At 37.1% G+C, this 24,171-nt stretch overlaps 1 protein-coding gene across 1 annotated transcript; it reads left to right on the forward strand.

Annotated features, from left to right (window-relative positions):
* Positions 1–927: 927 nt before the first annotated feature.
* On the forward strand, positions 928–24,026 carry CHORDC1 (cysteine and histidine rich domain containing 1). Its single transcript, XM_036259503.1, has 11 exons — positions 928–1,076; positions 5,052–5,101; positions 7,778–7,834; positions 9,299–9,456; positions 11,568–11,668; positions 12,330–12,388; positions 16,009–16,079; positions 17,627–17,732; positions 20,223–20,342; positions 23,194–23,256; positions 23,511–24,026. Exons 1-11 carry the CDS (start codon positions 1,013–1,015, stop codon positions 23,655–23,657), a joined length of 996 nt encoding a protein of 331 aa, XP_036115396.1. The 5' UTR covers positions 928–1,012; the 3' UTR covers positions 23,658–24,026.
* Positions 24,027–24,171: the final 145 nt, after the last annotated feature.

Consider the following 24,171-nt stretch of genomic DNA (forward strand, 5'->3'; position numbering starts at 1 on the left):
GTGGGCCAATCATTGAGAGACTTGGGATCACTAAAAACATGGTATATAGCTGTCTACTTCTACCGAAAAACTACTGATAGGACTATTTTAAGACTGTTCAAGTATACATGTTATCCAGGAGAGTTTGCTTTTATTTTCAAATACCCCAAGTTTGGGAAGTATGCAGGTCGGAGCTAGTGTCGTTTGCGTGTGCCTCTCAGTGTATTACCATACTCTTGACAATGCACTTGATGAAACCTTACTAGAGGTCCCGGGGTTGGAGAATTAAGTATTGACAAACGAATTGAGTGGAGACTAACATGAAATAGCAACAATTACCCCCAGGTCTTCGAGCAACAGCGACCATCTCCGGCACTATATAAGATCCCTAGTTTCCTATAGTCTGACCTCTAAGGGCTTTGCATTGTCACAGTGATTTGGCCCCAATTACTCAGTTACTGAAATCGCCGCCAGTGCTGCCTTTTCTTCGGCGTTCAGAGCCCAGACAACGGACACACACAGGAAGACATCCCCTCCCCCGCCCCCATGGAGCACTGAGCAACCACGCTCCGGTGAGCCGGTTCTGCAGCTTCTCCGAGCTTTTCCCGGGAAAAGGCTCCACCCGCTGTGTGATCGCGATCTGGAAGGGAAGAGGGCAGTGTCTGCGGGACACGGCACCGCCCGTCCGGACCTGCAAAAACCTGGAGAGCGCAGTTCCCTCCCTCGGTGGCCTGGCGCTCTCGGCGTCAAGGTTTCTCCGACAATTGTCTGGGCTCCTCCTTCTTACCTGCCGCGCCCACGCCTGAACCCCCGGACCTCTGACCCGCGGCGCCCCGCCCCCGCCTCTCCCTCCACCCCTGGCGTCTCCTGCGTCTGCGCGACCGGAAAATTCGCGAAGGTTCCTGACGTGAAAGCGGCCGTTTCCGGAAGCCGGCTGCCGCCCAGCCGACAGACCGGTGGCTGCCAGGACGAGCTGAGATCGCACGGCTTGCGGTCCCCTGTTTGGGCCTGACTCGTGTCGCCCGGAAGAGAAATGGCCCTGCTGTGCTACAACCGGGGCTGCGGCCAGCGCTTCGATCCCGAGAGCAATTCCGATGGTGAGAGACGCCGCCAGCCTGCCCTGCCCGCTCCCCGCATCCCGGGGCGCGCCCGTGGGCCCTCGGTGGCCCGCGCCCTCCCGCGAGCCGTCCGCGCGCCGCCCGGGTCAGGGGCCCGCCCGGGTCAGGGGCCCGCCCGCAGCGCCCCCAAGGTGGCGGGCTCCGCGGGGGCGCCCGGGCAACGGCATCTGCCCCTCTGTCCCCCGCCGGACCACGGAGCGGCTCTCCCCACGGCCCCACGTGTTTCCCGGCCACCCGCTCCCTGGGACTCGCGGGGATGTTGCGGGGGGGTGGGGGGGTCTGGAACCTCTTCACCTCCACCCGGTCTGTGCGGGGAGGCAGTGCGCCAGGTGCCTGGTCTCAGCCTTGATTTGCAGTGATTTCGTGTGTGCGGATGAGTGTGTGTGCGTGCCAGTGAATGGCTGTGTGTGTGTGTGAGTGTGTGATACACAGACGTGCGGAGACGCGAGGAGTGGGCAGTGGGCAGTGGGCAGATCACCCTCGAGTTTAAGTTCGGCCTCGTTTGATTCGCATGGAAGTTGACTGGTCTGAAAGCCGGCTGTGCGCGCCTGGGGTAGACTCACTGTTACAAACTTACTTTCTTAGAACTTGCACTTGGTTAGGAAGAGTATTCTGTAACTGGACGCTGTCAAGTTCTGATACACCCGCGCCGGTGGGTGGTACGGCTGTATTTGTGCTGTGGCCGTCTTGTTTTAAGAGCATGCCTTCTTGTGGAAAAAGCGATTGAGTTATCTCCACACCACCAAGATTGTAAGGGTGTAAAGTGAAAATCACTAGACTAGACAAAAAGTAGAGACTGGTGGATAAACTTGCATTTTGATTGGCGGATGGGATACAGAGTTGATTCTTGGAAAATTGTGGAACTTGAAGCTTTCTCAAATTCAGCTGGTACTTAGTGTATGTTTTCTAGGTGCCAGACGTGAGGCATTACCATAGTATCTCATGTTGACCTTCACAACAACCCTGTGAAGTGAGCACTATTTAGAGAAGCAGAGTTCAACATGGTAGCAACACGGTCCCATATTGTGAAGGAGATACAATGTATGTCTTTTAATATCGTTTTCACCTCTGAGAGGTCTGAACTATTTATCCTGGTGCACAGGTGAATTGGTGACATCATTTAAAATAAGACCATTGGCAGGATTCTAAGGAAAAGATAAATCCAGTCTTTGTACAATACTCAAGCTGTTGTTGACGTTTCTATGAAGTTATTCAAGGGGAAAATTGTGAGATTTGAGTGGATGACATAATCGAGGAGTGAGGGGTTTTAAAGCCCTTTGCTCTTGGTAGCCTATGTAAAAAGTAAACTGCCTTGACCTGGCTGGTGCGGCTCAGTGCTTGGAATGTCAACCTGGGCACCTAAGGGTTGCTGGTTTGATTCCTGGACAAGGACACATACCTGGGTTACAGGCTTGACCCTGGCCTCTCTGTGAGTGCAGGAGGCAACCAAGCAATGTGTCTGTCCTCTTGCATCCATGCATTGATGTTTCTCTCTCTCTCTCTCTCTCTTTTCCTCTCCCTCTCCTCCCCTCCCTCTCTTCCACTCTCCAAAAATCAATGGAAAACGCTATCCTCGGGTGAGGTTTAACAAAAAAAGTAAATTGCCTCAGTGTGTGCAATTATTCTAGTTTATTATTAAATAAAAGGGAACGGTTGATGCTTTGTTGTACTGGACAATATGTTAACTTACAGGGTGTAATATAGGAGTCTAAACTTAAGAGGAGATACAGCCATTTTTTGGAAGTCAGCTCTGTGTGTCACATGGTACAGTAACTGGGAAAGAGATTGGGGGTGAGGCGCAGGAAAGCCAGAGGAGTTGCCAGTCTCAAGGACTGTGTGATCAACAGTACCAAATTCAGCTGGGAGTGCCAATTAAGGTGCTGAAAGTTTATTTGCCTTAGCAAAATGAGGGTTATTTTAGAGACTTAGAATAAATGCTCCAGTAGGTTGGTTGATAGAATGGAAAGTTAGGAAAATAGAGATAGAGAGTAGAAGACGAGCGAAGGGCAAACTGTGCTTGGTTAGGAGAAAGTTCTATATAATGAGCGAGGTTTGACATGTATTGACTAAATAACATGACTCCCTTCTAAGCTGATAGGATATTTCAGTTTGAAACACAGCTAAAGTAGTGTTTAAAGGAAACCTGATTGGTAACTTGCATGTGTTAAACAGTTATTCTGGAAGAAGCACCACTTCACAAACAGTATTGTATTTAATTCACATATGTGAGGAAATTGAAACAGCCACTCCAAGAGGAAGAGCCAGAATTTGAGCCAGTGTTAAAAGCCCTTGCCTTTTAACAACTACCATATTGTAGTTTCTTATCCATAAATTATTACTTTGAGAAAAACTGGTAAACCTGATACAGAATGGCTAGAGAGGACATTGTTCATCTCTTTGTTATTTTCTTTTGAAATCAATGATTTTCCAATTTTGTTCATACTAGTTGTGGGGTTAAGAGCTGACTCACTGCTGCTGCCATTCTGCCAAAACTGACCATTGTCATGATTATACGTCTTACCGTGTTATGCATTATACATTTTATGCCCTGACTCTTTGTAAATTTGGTATTTAAAAATACTCTCTCTGTTCACTACTTTGATTCCCCTTTGAATTTCATGTTCCTCTGCATATCCATTTCTACTTTGAACTTCTTATTTTATCCCTTAATTCTATTACTACCCTTAATTAATAGCTTCTTTCTAATCCATAGGTTTGCTTATTGTGCTGTGAAAGTACTTGAAACTTTCTTGTTTAGTTTGCTGGCATAGTATCTAGGTAACACCTAGTTACTAAGTTAGGAAACTGTATTAAATGTTAATGCTGGGATAGGGAGATTTGCTTAAATATTGGTATTGAATCATTTTAAGGCAATACCAGAAATCAGAGGTTGCAATAATTGAAATCTAAGCAGATGTGAATATTGACAAAGCAGCCTTATAAAAAAAAGTACACAGGTGTGGAGCTGACCTGTTTTTCCTAAGCTCATGGTTCTCTAAACTAGAGAATAAGTGTGTCTATTATCTGAATTTTTTAAATGTAATACTTCAGCCCTGGCCGGTTTGGCTCAGCGGTTAGAGCGTCGGCCTGCGGTCCTGGGAGACCCGGGTTCGGTTCCCGCTAAGGGCGCGTACCTCGGTTGCAGTTTGTCCCGGGCCCTGGTCGGTTGTGTGGATGGCAGCCACTCGATGTGTTCCTTTCGCATCGATGTTTCTCTCTCTCTCTCTTCCTCTCTCTCCCTCCCACTCTACCTGAACAAAAAATGGAAAAATGTCCTCGGGTGAGGATAAAAAAAAAAGTAATACTTCATATTGCAAACTGTAATAAGTCCATTTTCATAAGAGACTTAAGTAAAAATTGGTGGTGTGATGAAGGGTACAAGGAAATGATAGAATAACAATCAGTGAAATAGACTGTAGAACTTGAACTTCTTTTTAATGAGGTTCATATCTAGTAATTGACACCTGTTTAAGAAAGTTAAATTAGCAACTAGATATTACATCAGTTTTTAAACTTCTGAACCTGTTCTCTTAAAACATCTTTTTAGGGACTCTCTTGGGTAATCTAATGGACCAGTACACATAAGAACACTTAATTTTGTTAGCATTTTTGTAAATCAGAACTGAAAGATCACAGTCAAAATCTTGGAGCTTAAAGTTTTGGTACTAAACAAATCAAACTACAAAGATGAGAGGAATACAGAATGTAATTTGTTATACTTGAAGTGGTCTGTATTATTTTTATCTATAGTTATACTTTTGAGTTACAACTTTATTACTATTTTAAATCAATGTCACGTTAAGCACTGTGCGCTATGCATCATATTTGAGCGTTACTGAATTTTTAAGGAAAAGTACTACCCACATTTGGAAAGAAGATTAAATGTTAATAACTGATGGAAATAATGATTATCTTTATTATAAAGTGGTATTTTTTTCCCTCTGTTTTGACCAGATGCTTGCACATACCACCCAGGTGTTCCAGTCTTTCATGATGCATTAAAGGTAGGAACTTGATATATTTCAGCCTCTTTTTATTTGCATAGTAAGTTTAGAATGTAATACTAAATTTTCATTTTCCTCATCTTTTGTGACCCTGTTTTTTTAATGACCATTTTGGGGTAATTTGATCAAGAAATTGACTAACTGCAGAAACATGTCTTTTCCAGTTATAAAATTATGTTATTTCTATCCCAACCCATTTTCTATACCCCTCATTTCTTCACTTGCCTAGTTTTGTGGGAAAAAGAAAGCAGTTGTTTTGAATCCTAATCTCAGTCTATCAGAAAGATGCTATCTAATAAGATCAGCTCTGAATTTTAGGAAAGATTGTTGTAAACAATTAATGGTGCCAATCTCAGGACAGACGTAAGTTTAGAGTAAAAGTAAACAGGAAAGAGATATCTCTCCTGTTTCCCATCTGTACTTTAATGTCCTGGAGAAGTAGTGAAATAATAGAGTGTTGTTTGACTAGGTTTTTCTTGGTGAGTTTATTGACCTTTTAAAATTTATGATAATGTGGTACTTTTTCCATTGTATATCTTAAAGAGAAAATGTTGCAGCATGTCTGCCATGACTTTAGGTGTTGCCACTTGTTCTTAGGAATATTAACAGTCTTATTGATTATTTAAATATTGAATTCCTAAGTATACTTTTCAGAGAGTAATTGGACCTTTTTTGACATTTATCTGTTACATAGCTACTAGAAACAAAAATGTACAAGCAGATGCCAAGTTTATGTTATTCTGGTTAGTTTTAAGTGAGGAAAATGGAATATTCAGTAGGGCAAGTTGAGACCTGACTCCTCCTCATATCTTTTGTAGCCTGTTTACAAAGTTACAAAGAATGGAAACTGATTCTGTGAGGATATTTTTTTTTTCCAGGGGTGAGAGGAGTTTTATCTTTTCTGGACTACAATTCTGAGTTGTTTTTCCCTAATTGTATGGTTTTCTTTTCTAATAATATTTTCTTCTGATCTTTTAACCATAGTTATACTTTGCTTCTCAGCCTTTGACTTCCTATTTTCTCTCATTTTGTTAATTTATTCCTATCCTTAAATGTAATGTTACCTCTGTGGCTTCTATAATATATTTCCATTTATATGTGTAATTGGCAACCGAAACCAGTTTCTGAAGTGGACTATTATTCCCTCAAAAAAGCTTATCTCTCAACTTTGCTGCTGCTAGTAACATTACTAACTTTCCAGTCATTTAGTCCATCACTTTTTTTTTTTAACTACACAACTGTTAATCTGATTAATTGATCTTAATAATTTTATTTTGAAGTAATTTTATTTCTCTCTTCTCCAGTCCTACTATTTATTATTGTCTCCATAAACATTTCTTGAAGACTTAGACTTTCCAAGGCTATTGGATTTCACAGCTTGGTATAGACAAAATAAGTGTGTCATTTTAATGTCTACAGTTGACAGTTTTCTATTTGAGCAAGTAAGAAGTTAAACATTATACTGACAAAGAGAGAACATTTTAATATTCAAATCAGAAAGTGCATATGCAGAGAAAAAGACAAGCCTCCTTAGGAAACAACAGCAGCCTTATGCTCACAAGCTTAAATTTATCCTCCTTTTTTTCTCATTTTACTGAGGACTACCATGATCCCAGACTGGCATTTGGGAACAACTAGTCTATATCATGTATGTATCCTAGCATCCCCAGAATACCTGATAAAATTCTCCATATATAATTAAGACAATAAAGTCTTTTCTTGCATGGAATAACTTCTTTGATGACTATATTGTTAATGCTAATTAAACCCTCTATTTAAGGTTGTAGTAACTTTTCATCTATGTCTCAGTTTAGAGTAAAAGAAAGAATTACATTTCAGAATAAGGGAAATTTTGTGTCAAGTTTTCTTTAAAAATAATAACAAAACAAAACCTCTAAGTGCATATTGTGAAAAAAATTACTGCCAAATTCGTCAAGCAGTATATTGGGGAAAACAATGAGACCCAGATGGGTGTATGCAAAGCTGGCCCTTAGTCTGCATTTCAGATCTCCAAAGTCTCGAGAGTGCTGCCTTTTTATTTCTTTATGCTCTGTACCACAGTGGAATCAAAATTAAAGCCATTTTTTGATAAGCCAGATGATATTTTGTTCAGAAATTACACAGTACATAACAGTTTCTATATTTTTATGCTTCTGACTGAAAGGATCATTTAACCTTCAAAGATACAACAATGCTTAGGCTGCTTCATTAATTCATCTGTGTTGTGCTGAAAATAGGTAGATGTTTATTGATGAGAAACAGCTACAATATTTACAAACTAAATTATTATAACTATTATCTCTGAATTACTGGATTTTTAAAGTAAAGCACTTCACTTACTCCTCAGATCCTTTAAAATATATATTTAAAAATTATAAAATTTTTTTCCCTAAAAATCAAGTACTAGTTTTAAAAACAGAACCAATTTGTTTCCTTTTTTTAAAGATGTTTTCTTTCATGATAGAACACAACACATATCACTTCTAACAGCTTTTTAAAATCAAAGACAAAATCATTTCACTTGATTAGATGAATTATTCACAACACTTCAAAACTGAAATATATACATAAAAGTCATTTTCGGATTCAAGAAGATAAGTGCGAGCAGAGTATTTTACTGGGTTGTGGTTCTCATGCAAATATAGTTTCCAGTTTGTTTTCTCTTTTGTTTCATAGGGTTGGTCTTGCTGTAAGAGAAGAACAACTGATTTTTCTGATTTTTTAAGCATTGTAGTAAGTATTCATTTTTTTCTCCCCTAGATTATCAACTGAAGAATACATGTCCTGGGAAGCTCTAGATTTAAGGAGTCTGATTTCAGACCAGTTGCTGTTTATTTGCATATTGTACTTTTCTTTTAAAATAGAACTCACCTCCCTCCTACAGACTTTAAAATAGGAACATATCTGTTTCAAGCTGTCAATTTTGGTTTGTGCTTGATGTTAGTAGTCCTACAAGAACATCAAGAAGATGGAAGGTGGTAGGCAACAAATGAATGCATTTTCAGTTAGAAACAATACATTTTTATCAAATCGAAGATGCCATTGAAATGTACCATTATTTTGTGTACTTTTTAGAAAGGAAACTAGCCCTGGCCAGTTTGGCTCAGCAGTTAGAGCGTTGGCCCACGGACCGGAGAGTCTGGGTTTGGTTCCCGCCAAGGGCATGTACCTTGGTTACATTTTGTGTCCCCTGCCCAGTTGGGGTTGTGTGGGTGGCAACCAGTCGATGTGTCTCTCTCACATTGATGTTTCTCTCTCTTCCTCCCTCTCTCTCTCCACTCTATCTGAAGATAAATGCAAAAAAATGTCCTCAGGTGAGGATTAAAAAAAAAATTAGGAAACTAAAGCTGTTAATTAAATGAGCTGTCATTAATCTTATGATTTCAGAGATGTTAATATATGTGTGACTCAATGGAATATGGCAAAGATAGCTAGCGTTTATTCAATGTTTGCCACCTGCCAGGTGTGTCAGGTATTCTATTATTTTATTTAATCTTCAAAAAATATCTTGAGTGCCTGCATATTTACTGATGAGAAAACTGAGGTTAAAAGGATTAATTGCCTTGTTCAAGGCCATATAAGCTAGTTAGTAGCAGAACTAGGGATAAAATTGCAGCCTTTTATTTTTGTAAAACTTTGTAGAATACTCTTTGTGAGGTCTCTAGAATTTGTTTCCTATAAACAAGAAGTTTGTGCTTGCCCTGGCCAGTTTGGCTCAGCGGTAGAGTGTCGGCCTGCGGTCCAGAGAGACCCGGGTTCAGTTCCCGCTAAGGGCATGTACCTCGGTTGCGGTTTGTCCCCGGCCCTGGTTGGGTTGTGCGGGTGGCAACCACTCGATGTGTCCCTTTCACATCGATGTTTCTCTCTCTCTCTCTCCCTCCCCACTCTATCTGAACAAAGAATGGAAAAATGTCCTCAGGTGAAGATAAAAAAAAAAAAAGAATTTTGTGCTTTATGTTTGAGAGAGAGTTAAGTAGATATTTATAAAGCATTATTCAGAGGCTTTAAAAATTCATTATTCATATATAATGACTCATTTACAAATGTAACAACTTTGGAATCTTATTTTTCATTTCTTAAGTCAGTGTGATAAAAGTGAAGAAAACAATAGGATTTATTAATAAAGAATTAAAAAATAGTATTTGTCATGTTATGTGAAATAGATGAATACTCTCAATGAATACCTTTCACTAACAGGGCTGTACAAAAGGTAGACATAACAGTGAAAAGCCACCTGAGCCTGTCAAACCTGAAGTCAAGACTACTGAGAAAAAAGAACTCTCTGAATTGAAACCCAAATTTCAGGAGCACATCATTCAAGCCCCTAAACCAGTAGAAGCAATAAAGAGGCCAAGGTACACTATTTTCAATTGCATATTTTTGTCATACTTGAATAATAGCATTTGTTCCTGGTATTCTGTTTTATGATTATGCATAATTCTGTTTTTAACAGTTATTGAGATCATTAACGTTTTTACCATTTGGTTTTCATAGATATATCTTTCATTTCTATTCTCCCTCAGCTTGAGGCCATATGTACAGTAAACTTCATTGCAGACCTGGTCACTGTATCATCATAATTATGATAGGGTGGGGGAATCACACATCCGTCTTGTGCCTTGGCTTGTGTCTTTCTTACTGTGGCATACTGAAATTCTGTAAAGGAATTGTCCTTTTCGGGAAATCAGTTTGAGTTGAAAAAGAACTTTAGAGATCTTTTTTCCTATTTTTCTTTCGTTTTCTTGAATATCTTTTAGGATATTCTTGACAGAAGAATATTTAGTTGCCTTTCAAATCTAGTAAAGAAGCATTTTCTTTTATTTCAAAGTAGTCCATTATATTGTTACTAAATCAGTGTATGACTTTTTTCCTTGTATTGAGCCGATTTCTCTCTCTTTGTCTATATTTTGCCACTTAGAATATACCTAGTTACTCATCTTTTACTTTTAGATGTCTGAAACTATTAATCTCATTATTACTGATAGGTTTTTAATGTATCTGTTAAAGTACTTTTAAAATATCTTTTGCTCACTTTGCAGTAGAATTATGCAGATTTTTTTATACTTACCTTCTGATCATCTAGACTCTATTTTAATTTTACATTCCTATACGTTTATATTGGGTACCACTAGTATACTGAGTCTTCATGTTGCACTTGAGTGTTGAATTATTTTAGAACCAAAATACAGGAACCCAAAAACTAGATAGGGTTTTGGCCTCAAATATTTCAATAAATGTATAGCATATTGAATAATACCAGACCAAGACAAGAACCCAAAGAGACTTTTTTTATGTTTATTTAAACAAACTACTTAGAATGATTTTATTCCATCTTCACCTTATTCATAATCATCAGAGACTTTATCAAATGCCTTGCTGGCTGACTTGCCAGTTAAAAAAGAATTTTAGAAAAAGACAAGTATTACAGTGTAGTTGTAATACTATAACTGGTGATATGAGTTAACTATTTTCTTTAAATAATGGGGCTACTAATTTTTTTAAGAGCAAGTGAGAGAAATTAAATATTTTATCCTAATTTATTTGGTGATAATGTAGAGCTTATGAATATACAGGTTTTTATATACTTTGTTAATGGCCTCCTACATCAGAAGTTTTATTTCATTTAGGATATAGAATGAATAACCTAGGATTTCTATTTTTATTGCTGCATTTATTAATATTCTTAATATTTATTGAATGACCTTTAACAGATCATACATACAACATTTAATAACCATTATGAAATGTTAGGGGATGCTTTTATTGATTTTTTAACTCTACTAAAATTGTCTTGTAATACAATTGTATCTAAATTTATAGATGTATAGACCAGTGGCCACACAAAGTGAATTATCTCCACCAGTAGGAATATGGATTCTCACTTACTACGTGTTTATTGCTTGCCTATTATATGCTCAGCATTTTGTTGAGGCGTGGAGTGTGAAAGTACATCATGGCCTCTTCCATGGAGATACCCATCCTGACAATCTTGGATTGCTAGTCTTTATTTCCTTACTATTAGCTTACTAATCAATAATGAAATCTATTGGCAATAGCATGATTATTTCAGACTTAATATTTTAAGATCAGAACTTTTTCTGTTAAAACTTAGACATGTTAACATTATAGCAGTAAAATACTTTTTAATGGCAAAATCTTATCCTGGCCAGTGTGGTTCAGTTGGGTTAGAGCATTGTTCTGTACATCAAAAGGTGGGGGGTTCAATTTCCAGTTGGGGAGCATACAGAAGCCAGCTGATTGATGTTTCTCTCTCACACCGATGTTTCTTTCTCTCCCTTCCTCTTTTCAAAAAGCAATTTAAAAAAATTATAATGAAAAAAAAACTTGATTCACAAGTCAAATTTTTGGCTTCTTTCCATAAATAGGCTCTTAAGTATATTTATTTTTAGCACAAAGAAATATTTTGGTACATCAGTGATGGTAATGAAGTTTCAAAATTTTCCAGCCCAGATGAACCAATGACAAATTTGGAATTAAAAGTATCTGCCTCTCTAAAACAAGCACTTGATAAACTTAAACTATCATCAGGGAATGAAAAGAACAAAGGTAAGATTTTATTTTGTATGTTGTAATTTTTTTCTGTACAATTAACCAGTTACCTAAAAGAGATGGGAACTGTATAATATACTGACTATAAATATGAAAAAGTAGCACATTACAGTAAAAAACTTATTTCTGTTATTTTAAATGCTAGTCATACCACAGAATGGGTGTGCAGTTTATTCAAAATGAGAGTCTGTTAATTAAATTATGTTTTCTTCATTACCTTTTTTTAACAGTGCATTAAATTTCTTTGATAATTGCACATAAGATAAAATATATTCTATATTTCCTGATCTATACTTTATACCATGGGAGGAAAGTACCCTTTCATGATACCGCTTTCACAAGTTTGAGATATTGGATATAATACTGTATTATAGAAATTTGTCATATATCATTTTAGGGATATTGGTAAAACCCAATTGCAGTAGTTGGCTTATTAGCTTTTTAAATACGTTACCTCAGAGGTCACAAAGAAAAGTTACTTTAAATTATTTTAATTTGAAATTATTTAATTTAAACTTACTTAATTTTAATGTTAGTGTTTTTTGTATTTAGTATATTTTTTTAAAACTTGTTTTATGGAAAAGTTTACTTTTTAAAAATGGCACTACAGTAAAGTGTTCTATTGTTTCTCATTTGATTTTTTGTTTGTTTGTTTCAGAAGAAGACAGTGATGAAATTAAGATTGGGACTTCATGTAAAAATGGAGGGTGTTCAAAGGTATATGATGTAAAATTTGTGTTGACTCATGGAAGTAAAATTTTAATTTTGAAAAAAGAGGGTGCAATTTAGTGAATCAATTTAACAAACGTGTGTGCCATTACAAGGTAGGCGCTATGCTGTGAGCTAGGGCATAGTGAACATGGATAGAGACTGTCTCTGAGGAGCATCTTACTGATAGACTCTGAGACTATGTCTGATTTAGTCAGCATTCATTGAGAACTTACTGTGTGACAGACATTGTTTTAGGTGCTAGGGAACATAGTATTAAATAAAGTAGAAATCTCTGTACTTGAGAAGCTGATACTCTAGGGTAAAAATAGCAAATAGGTAATTAAAATGAATTCAGATAGTTATGAAGAGAAGGAAATAGAGTGAAGTTATTTAAATCGGAATGTCAGGGAAATCTTTTGTGAAATGGTGACACTACATAAAAGATCTGAATAATGTAGTGGATGAGTTAAGTAAACCTTAGAGTAGACTTGGAAGTAGTAAGCATAGAGGCTTTAGAGCTTGTCTATTCAAAGAATTATGAGAAAGGTCAGTGTGGCTTGGACAAGGGTGCGTAAGTAAGTGGAAAAGAGAGGTAGGAAGGTTATGAAGGTGCTTATAAGCCACAGTGAAGTGTTTGGGCTTTATTCTAAGTATAATGGGTGAGGGGCAGGCTATTAACTGTTTTAAGGAGAAGTTTTTAAATTTGTCTTTGGCTGCTAAGTGGCACATATAATGGGACAGGAGTGGAATTTGAAGAAGGAAAACAAGTCAGGGTGCTATTGTGGAAGACCAAGCTGTGAGATTGCAGAATATGTTTTTGAAAAGTAGTTACATGTGGGTGGGATGTAATCAAACATCTCAGTGAGTCTTTTTCCTACTTTATGTAAATTACATATCCTCCAACATTGCCACTCTCTCTTTTTTCTTCATAGCACTTATGCTACTTATTTTACATATTTATTTTGCTAATGATCTGTCCCATCTCACTTTCCCTTTCCTTCCTTCTCTTATATAAGGTTTACAAGGAAATGATTTTATTTGTTTTGTTCTTGGCTGTATTTTTAATGCTTAGAGTGGTGCCTGGCACATGGCAAATACATGTAGAATGAATGATATTTTGAAATAGCAGGACTTGCTAATGAACTGGAAGTGAATGAAGGGGGCTTGTGACTCCAGCATCTAGGTGATTGGTGACACATTGACCAAGAAAGAGGACGGGATTGGGGAAAGCAGGTTTATAGTTTAACTCATGTTAAGTTTGAGATTGCCTTGCTTGTTTACGGATTCAGATTTAAATGTATTCACAAAGGTAGGGTAGTAGATAAAAGAGAATGATTAATTTTTGTGGTAAGGGAGATAGTTCAAATAGTAGGGTAGTGGAGAAAGATGCACAGAAGGTATCCCAGATGAATTTTGAGAAACAAATGATAGTTCTGTAAATGGACAAAAGGAAAAGAATATCCCAAGCAGAGATGATAGAAGTAGTATGCAGGAAAAAATAATTAATAATGGTACAGAATTTGTTGGTATGAAGTTGAGATTAACAGAGATAAGTAGGGGCCAGATCCTGGAAAGTTTTTATAATGCTCAAAAGTTAGACCTGACTTTAGGTTATAGAGGCCATTAAATAAATTTTTTAATCTTTTTCACTGAAATATAACATTTAAAAATAAGCAAATACAAGTTTATAGCTTGGGAATTTCACAAAGCAGAGCCCTTCTTATGCCTCCTCTCATTCCCTCTCCCAAAGGTAACCACATTTTTCTATCAACACAGATTATTTTTGCCAATTTTTTAACTTAATGTAAATAGAATTATAGAACAGGTACTCCTATGTCTGTCTTCTTTGCCTAGTAAAATGTTGCAATTATCTTTGTTGCATGTAGCTGTAGTTAGTTCATTTTCATTGCTTTAAAATAGGCTGTTGTTTAATGTGCCAGTCAATTCTTTAATTGCCCTTTAAAATTTTTTGCATTAATGCTATTAGCATTTTTGTGCATGACTTTTGGGACAGATGTACACGTTTCTCTCAGTCCTTGGAACGATGCTCAATCCGCTGAGCCACACCGTCCAGGCAGATGTACACATTTCTGTTAGGGATATGACTAGAAGTGGAATTGCTGGATTATAAGTGTGTATGTGTTCAGTTTTAACAAATACTTCCAGATAGTTTTCCAAAGTGGTTGTATTTATCAGCAGTTTGTTAGACTGGTCTCATTCGTTCTACACCTTGGTAACACTTTGTAATATCAATCTTTTATATATTAGCCATTCTGGTAGGTGTATAGTGTTCCCATTATGTTTTTAATTTAGCTTTCGAGATGATGAGATTGAGTACCATTCTGTATTTTTATTGGCCATTTGGATATCCTCTTTTGTGAAATGTCCAAAATCTTTTACCTATTTTTCTATTAAGTTTGCTTTTTCTTATTAATTTTGGAATTCTTTATATTATTTTAGCTAAAAGTTTTTACTTTTGTAAAAAAGTTTGTACATTTTACTATCTTAATGGCTTTTGATAAACAGAGGCTCTTTAATTTTAGTAAAATCCTATTCATCCATCTTTTCCTTTATAACCAATGTTTTCAGTGTCCTGTTTAAGAAATCTGCTTACTTTCAGACCATGAATCAGAATCTGTTAGTATAGTCTCATTGCCTAAAATCGGCTGGTGATCATGAGGAAGGTTAGCAAATTAAACTGATAGATATTTTTAAGTCAAATTGACAGTTTTGTGATAGACTACATATAAGTAAAAGGAGAGGATAAATTAAAGAGGACCTGCAGAATTTTGCTTTGGGAGATTGAGTAGATATGGTGCCATCAAATTAGGTGGCAAGACAAGTAGAAGGTTTGGGGGGCAACAGTGGTAAGTTCAGAATCTAACATACTGAGTTTCATGTACTATAGTATATTTTTGAGAGATACACACACCCAGTACTTTGGATTTACAGAAAAGTAAATATACAGAATTTTAATTTCTGTACCTGTAGGTGGTTACAATAAATACCAAAGTACAAAATATGCTACTGGCTGCATCTATGTTTTATTAATATAACTTTTTGTGAATTCATCTGTAGAGCCTTCACCTACAGCAGCAATGGGGCCCGGATCTTCCAGACAAATCCTGGATATATATATAGGTCTGCAGCTCATTTTACCCTTCATAGGGATAAGAAATCATCACTCTAGAACTTCCAGAATTGCTCATTAGATTTTTCATATTAATTCATAATTCCCACACAGAGTTTACTATGCACATAAATCATACTATAACTATTTTTTCTGTTGAGATTACTAATCTCTTGGTTTTAATATTGTTCTGTAAATTTAAATACCTGAATATTCTTGGATGTGACCTCATACCCAAAAGTCTGAAAGCATCTTAATACATCCTATTGCCTACTTTTCTACTTGCTTTTTTCATAGGGAACTGAAACTTAAGCATATTAAAAAAGGAATCTCTTTTTATTTCTTATTAGAATGCCCTGGGTGAATGTATGACTATTCTAGGTTATTTTTTATTGAGCATTTTCATAGTTCATAGAGGTAACTAATAACTACAAATATGTGTGAAATCTCTTATTGAGATAAGAAGCCAATATTTTTTTCTTCTTTTTTCTTTTAGACATATCAGGGTCTACAGAGTCTAGAAGAAGTCTGTGTATATCATGCTGGAGTACCCATTTTCCATGAAGGGTAATTTGCTAATTGAAACTTTATGGTAGCCCTGGCCGGTTTGGCGCAGCGGTTGGAGCGTCGGCCTGCGGTACTGAGAGACCCGGGTTCGGTTCCCGCTAAGGGCACGTACCTCGGTTGCAGTTTGTCCCCGGCCCTGGTTGGTCGTGCGGGTGGCAGCCGCTCCATGTCTCCCTTCACATCGATGTTTCTCTCTCTATCTCTTCCTCTCTCTCCCTCCCACTCTATCTGAACAAAAAATGGAAAAATGTCCGTGGGTGAGGATTAAAAAAAAAAAACTTTATGGTAGAGGTTAGAACAGTTAATATGCCTTTAAACATTATTTGCCATATAGCATAATCAGATATTTTATTTATATTGTTATGTAATCTTGTTTTTTTATCCTCACCAGAGGCCTTTTTTTTTTTTTTTTTTTTTTCATTTTTTGTTCAGATAGAGTGGGAGGGAGAGAGAGAGAAACATGTGAAAGGGACACATCGAGTGCCTCCCGCATGACCCAGCCAGGGCCGGGGACAAACCGCAACTGAGGTACGTGCCCTTAGTGGGAACCGAACCCGGGTCTCTCTGGACCACAGGCTGATGCTCTAACCGCTGAGCCAAACCGGCCAGGGCATATTGTTGTGTGTTCTTTACAATAACCTACAAATGTGGGTTTGTCTTTTTTTTTACACATGAGAAACTGAATAGTATTACAGTTAAGTGGCCATATGATTCAAACCTCATGTTTCTCCTTATTTTGTTGTATTTTAATGTGATACTCTATTTGAGCTGAATAAGGTTTTTTTCTTTGAAGGACCATTCTGCGGATTAGAGGACATTTACAATTTTTGACCTTGGGCACTAAAGACACCAGTGTTGTGGCATCTAAGAAAACCCATGTTTTTCTATAGCCCTCAGTTCAGAGCCTCTCATCTCTATTGCCCTGTAGCTTATAGAAACACAGTGTGGCCCTGGCCAGTTTGGCTCAGCGGTTGAGCATTGACCTGTGGACCAGAGAGTCCCGGGTCAGTTCCCGCTAGGAGCACGTACCACAAAAAAAGAAAAGAAAAGAAACAGTGTGTTAAAATCTTCCATTCTGTTTCACTACTCTTCAGGAATCAAACCCAAAGTTTTACTGTAATTTTTGTGTTCTAGTGTTAAATTTTTCTCACGTATGTAATCATGGGTTTTACCTACTTTGGGATTGATCTTCACATTATTTTGTAGTTTCTTTGCATGGTCTCACTTTCCTGGGTTATTAAAATATGAGGATATAAACGCTTTGGTCATATCACTTTTTGATAGCTTTCATGAGGACATTGGAATGTGAGCTATCACTGACAAGCTGATTTGTAATTTTGTGGTGATTTTAAGCACCTTTATATAGGAACTCCAAAATTGCTAAAATAAATGGCATTCTGATTTTAAAATTATTAGTTTTTTAATAAGTCTAACTGGTAACTTAAACACTTTTAAGATATTAAAGTTGCACTTGCACACTTACTGATTTTTTAAAATCATATTTATTACTATGATACTTTCTGAATTTTTTCTATGATAATTTAAAGGATGAAATACTGGAGCTGTTGTAGAAGAAAAACTTCTGATTTTAATACATTCTTAGCCCAAGAAGGCTGTACAACAGGGAAACACATGTGGACGGCAAAGGATGCTGTAAGTAACCTTTCCAGGATAACGCATTAGGGTGTATTCATCTGAGTCATTTCTAAAAATTAGGGATTATCCTGTCTTTAGATTAAAAAATAAAAAAGGTTGTCTCCCTCACACAGTAGAGAGTTTTTGATGGGTCTGAAAACTAAAATTAATCTGAGTCAAGTTCCCTGAGCATGCATGACCTTTGGTCAAAATAGTCATTGTGCATATTGATGTCATTATATAGAATTTATGAAATATGTAAGCCAGGATAAATTAGAGCATATTTTTGTGTAATTCCATAGTCTGTTCCCACTTTTTGTTTAACAAAAATCACTTTTCTGCTCATTTGATGTTATTGATCATTTAGACCTCTAGAGGGATTCTCTTTTCCCTTCTTAGAAGTTCATTCTGCCATTTACAGATGCACAGACACTTCATCTGGTGGTCAAAGATGAGGATTTCAGACTTTTTGGAATTGTTTTGAATGTCTCTGCTTGCAACAGGGAAATTTATCAACATAAAAAAAGAGAGCATCAGTTCCTACTTCCCTGGACAATCTTTTTTAAAAGACTTAGATAATTTCCCAAAATCCAATTAAGTTGTAAAAAGGCAAGCAATTTATTGCTAAATGAGAGCTTCATAGCTTTTATTAATGCATTTTGTAGTGTATTAAATTAGATTTATTTGCTGCATTGGCACTAATAAACCCAAGGTAAATGAACCTTTTCAGTATATGTGTCTTTTAACTTAAAAAGTAATTCTAAATTTTCAAGTTGCTGTAGGGATTCATTTCTTTTGCATTTGAGTATTGTATATTTTCTGCTTTTTAATTGCACATGGTTGGATATTATAAATACAGAGTAGGACAAAAGTAGGTTTACAGTTGTGAGTACGTGAAGTACAGTTTATTGTATTATTATTTATTCATTGTATTATTTTTTATACAAACAACTATAAACTACTTTTGACTCACCCTGTATGTTACTCAAATTACAATAATTTACCACAAAACTTCTAGGAATGTTTTATTATCTAAAAGTGAAATCTCCCTGTATTTTCTCCAAGGTCCAAAAGTTTGAAAGATTTAGTTTGAAAAAACAAACTGTTGTTTTTTATTATATGCAGAAGTTTTCAGAATAATAACCCTTAATGAAATGTTTTTGTTATTTTTTAAATATTTTCTTTATTGATTTTTAGAGAGAAAGGTAAGAAGGAGAGAGAGGGAGAAACATCAATGAGATAACATCGATTGGCCACCTCCTACATGCCCCCCACTGGGGATTGGGCCCACAACCTGGGCATGTGCCCTGATCAGGAATCGAACCGGCGACCTCTTGGTGCATGGGCTGACACTTAACCACCGAGCCATACTGGCTGGGCCGTTTTTGTTATTTTTTTAAGTTTATTTATTTATTTTGTTAATCCTCATCCAAGGATATTCTTATCATTGATTTTTTTTAAGAGAGAGTAGAAAGAAGGGAGGGAAGGGGAGAGAGAGACATCAATGTGAGAGAGAGACATTGATTGATTGCCTCTCACGCATGCCCAACAGGGCCCAAGGATCGAACCAGCAACCCAGGTATACGCCCTTGACCAGGAAAAGAACTGGTGACCCTTCAGTGTATGGGCCAGTGCTCTAACCTCTGAACCACACCAGCCAGGGGTGTTTCTGTTATTTTTAATTCATGCATTTATCAAGTATTAAGTGTGTAAGCCAGTGGCCTAAAGGAGGAAAAATGTAAGTGATAAAAAAAGTAATTTAAATTCAGTTACTATAATTGTAACAAAATGTAGATACTGATTTTTATAGCAATAGTGCCTCACAGTTTCCTACATTATGTGGCTAATTTACCCTCATTTATAAAACAAATCACAATTTGTTTCTTTTTGAAAGAGTTGCTAATACACCAATATACCACTGGCAGATAATTATTTCTGTATAATAATTAAAAGATTACTTCCACAAGTTCTCATTTTTTTCTGCATGTTATAAGCAGAACACAATTATTCAATAGCAATAACAAAAACTTGTAAGCGGTCAATTATTTTTTCCAAATTCCAATTTGTAGAAAATAAATCAAAGGTTTCCATGTATGAGATTAAGATGTTGTCTGGTTATACCACTAAGCGAATGTCTTTAACTTCAGTCTTCAAAGAACGTTTTTATGACTGTATTTAGTGGATTTCATAATTTTAAAATTGTTAAAGTTCTGCAGGAGTTCATAAATTATCTTTTTTAATATATGTTAATCTTATAGCCATAAAAAAACTAAGAAAAAATCAAATAGAAGGAATAGCATCCTCTCAAATCATAAAACTATAAAGGTTCATTGTATCTTGATATATATTATTGTTCAAATTTTTTAAAAGGACCTTATAAGTGTGCCCTTATAAACATTAAGGATTCAGTGTATCTGATTATTTTTTTGTCATTTAGTTGGGTCAAATTCCTCTTTTTAAGAGGTTATGGGCACTTTGTAAATTCATAAAGTTTGTTTTATGTTACAGGGGAAGAAAGTTGTTCCATGTAGACATGACTGGCATCAAACTGGGGGTCAAGTCACCATTTCAGTATATGCTAGAAATTCACTTCCAGAACTTAGTCAAGTAGTAGCGAATAGCACATTGGTAAGTACGTGAAATATCTCTGAGTATAAATTGTCTTTAAACATTTATTTTTTATGTTGATGTAATATTGTTCTTATTTGAGCTGATCATAAGGTAAGATCTTTTAACCTTCCTCATTTGAAATTACTTTAAAAGAAACTATTTTAAATGAAAATGTCTACATAATAGAGTTATCTGTGAAGCATTCTGGAGATACTGTTGTAGTTTAGAATATCAAATAATATGGTAGTTAGTTCTCTCATTGTGAAACTTCAAGTTAATTTTTATTTTCTGTTAATGTTTTCTCAAATTAAAAATGCAATATTGGCAGTTTGGTAAAATAGCTTAAATGACTTTTATCAATATATTCTCTTTTTTTTGGTTATTTTACTTTATTTATTTATTTTTTTAAATCTTTATTGTTGAATGTATTACAGATGTTCTTCATTTTTCCCCCATTGACCGCCTCCTCACCACTACCACTCCCCTCCTGCCTTTTCCCACACTATTGTCTGTGTCCATTGGTTATGCATGTAAGTTCTTTGGTTTATTTCTTCCCACCCCCCAACCCCTTTCTCTTTGAGGTTTGCCATGAATTTGTACTTCTTAATTCCTTCACCTTTTTCACCCATTCCCCCAACCTCCCTCCCCTCTGGCAACCAACAAAATGTTCTATGTATCTATGAGAATGTTTCTGTTCTTCCTGTTCATTTTGTTTGTAAATCCATTGCCGGTAGATATGTATTCATTGCCATTTTGTTTGTTCATATATTTTAACTTTTTCTTCAAAAAGACTCTTCTTCATTTCATATAATAACGATTTAGTGGTGATGAATGCCTTTAACTTTTTCTTGTCTTGGAAACTCTTTCTATGGCCATCGATTCTAAATGACAGTTTTGCAGGATAGAGTCATCTTGGTTGTAGGTTCTTGCTTTTCATCACTCTGAATATTTCTTGCCACTCCCTTCTGGTCTGCAAAGTTTCTTTGAGAAATCAGCTGACAGCCTTATGGGAACTTCCTTGTAGGTAACTAACTGCTTTTCTCTTGCTGCTTTTAAGATTCTCTCTTTGTCTTGAACCTTTTGCATTTTGATGATGATGTGTCTTGGTATGGGCCTTTTGGGGTTCATCTTGTTTGGGACTCTCTGTGCTTCCTGGACTTATATGTCTATTTCCTTCACCAAGTTAGGAAAGTTTTCTTCCATTACTGTTTCAAACAGGTTTTCAATTTCTTGTTCTCTCTCTTCTCCTTCTGGCACCCCCAAGATGCGAATGTTGGCACGCTTGAAGTTGTCCCAGAGGCTCCTTACACTCTCCTCATTTTTTTGGATTCTTTTTTCTTTTTACTGTTCTGATTGGGTGTTTTTTGCTTCCTTAGATTCCAAATTGATGGTTTGCTTCTTGGCTTTACCTACTCTACTATTGAATCTGTGTAAATTATTCTTTATTTCAGTTAGTGTCTCCTTCATTTCGGACTGTCCATCCCTCTTTTCTGACTGGTCCTTTTTTATGCTCTTGAGGCCCTCACTAAGTTCACTGAGGTTCTCACTAAGTTCATTGAGCATCCTTATAAGCAGTATTTTGAACTCAGCATCTGTTAGGTTGCTTATCTCCATTTCGTTTAGTTCTTTTCTTGGAGTTTTGTTCTATTCTTTTATTTGGGACCTGTTTCTTTGTCTCCTCATTTTGGCTGCCTCCCTGTGTTTGTTTCTATGTATTACTTAACGAGCGGTATGGGGCTATCTGAGACCAGATGCTGCTTGTTTGAAAGAATTTAGGAAAACCTGAAGCAGGATCCAAGACAGGCCAATCCTATGGTTAAGCAACTGGCAACAGCTTGGGTGGGCCTGAAAGTTGGGTGGGTCGGGGCCTCAGGAATCACTAGGGCAGTTGCTACCTGTGTGAGCCAGGTTGCTGGGGTCCCAGATATGGCCGCTGTCTGCCGCCCCAGGGAAGGGCTCACCAGAGGAACAAAGGCCTCTGACAGCACGTTTGTCCCGGAGAAAGCCCCCTCTCCAGCCCTCGCTCAGTTCTTCCCTGTATGTCTCTGGTGCCCCTCGAGCAGCCTCCCCTCCAAGCTTAAAGGAAATGAGTCTGATAAATTCGTGCGCGGGCCCTTTAAGGAGCTGCCTGGGGCTCCAGCCGCCTCGGCCTCCCTGAGCCTCAGTTCCTGCTGGTTTCTCCAGCCAGAAGTTATGGGGACTCTCTTCCTGGCACTGGAACCCTGAGCGGGGCACCTTGTGTGGGACGGGGTCCCCTCAGTCCTCAGGGAGGACCTTCCCAGCCGAGGTGTCGTCCTGATTTTTATCCGCCACACGTGCTTTTGGGACCAGCCCATCCGCCTCTGCCCCTCCTACCAGTCTGGATGTGGCTGCTGCTTTAATTCCGTAGTTGTAGGACTTCCATTCAGCTTGATTTCACGTGGTTTTGAATGATGGTTGTTCTGTAGTTTAGTTGTAACTTTGATGTGGTGGTGGTAGGATGCAATACCGCGTTTACCTACGTCACCATCTTGACCGGAAGTCAATATATATTCTTATTTTTATAATCACTGTTTTTGTTTTTTTAATCCTCACCTGAGGATATTTTTCCATTTAACCTTCAGATAGAGTGGGAGGGAGGGAGAGAGGGAGAGAGAGAGAAACTTCAATGTGAGAGAGACACATCAACCGGTTATCTCCTGCAAGATGTGGGATGACGGTAACTGAGGTACATGCCCTTGACCAGAATCGAACCCACGACTCTTTGGTCTGGGGGCAGATGCTCCAACCACTAAGCAAAAGTGGCCAGAGCTTTATAATCAGTGTTTTATATCATAAGCCTTCAGTTTGCATTTGATCAGTTACTCAGCTTTCTGTATATCTTTTTCAGTTAAATGTGCACATTGTATTCGAAGGAGAGAAGGAGTTTCATCAAAATGTGAAATTATGGGGTGTAAGTATTATGAATCCAGCAGAATTTTTTCTTATAATTTTAAATACCATTTGTATAATAAAAGGTAGTACTTTAGTAACTGATGCAAGGTAGGTATATAACTTCTGGTTATTCTAACCAAAAAGTTGAAATCTAGGTATAGAAATGGCATTCAAGTCTTGGATTTTTATTATTAACATAAGTCAGCCTAGTATTTTCCTCTAAGACTAATTAAACCATCCAGGTTTACTTCAGTTCTCTTTGATATGATGCAGGTGATTGATGTAAAGAGAAGTTATGTAACTATGACTGCAACAAAGATTGAGATCACCATGAGAAAAGCTGAGCCTATGCAGTGGGCAAGCCTTGAACTGCCTGCAAGCAAAAACCAGGACAAACAAAAAGAAGATAAAACAGAATGAAATGAGATGAAATAAAAAGTTATTGCCTATTTCAGAATTCTTAATATGTTGTGAAGTGGTGGCTTGCTGCTGTAATCTTTTGTTTTGTTGTTATTGTTGAATCTGGCATTTCAGGGTCAACAGTGTAGGTTCTTAAAAGCCAAAGTCAGTTTATCTTTTTGTGCCTCCCCATTTTTTTTAGTTACCTAAGATCGATTATTCATTACTCCTCACTAATAGAACTGTAGTTGTGTCCCATACTTGAAGAAGCTAGAAAATAGAGTAGTTCTTGGTATAATATTATTTTAAGCAAAGAAGTATAAAGTAACACTTGTTCACATCTCTTTCTATTATTCCATAATCAGTAAAGCAAGATGGAATGTCACATTTTTAATTAGTTTTTCATGAGTTCGTGTTCCTATAATACTTGAAAATCTTTCCTTAAAAGGTAAAACTCTACAATGTTTTTTTCATTTGAACTGTTACTTTCTGTAGAAGGATGAATTCTGAGGTAGTGTAGTAATTAGTTAAAGAG

Source organism: Molossus molossus, unplaced genomic scaffold (assembly GCF_014108415.1).
Source record: "Molossus molossus isolate mMolMol1 unplaced genomic scaffold, mMolMol1.p scaffold_m16_p_13, whole genome shotgun sequence".
NCBI lineage: Eukaryota > Metazoa > Chordata > Mammalia > Chiroptera > Molossidae > Molossus > Molossus molossus.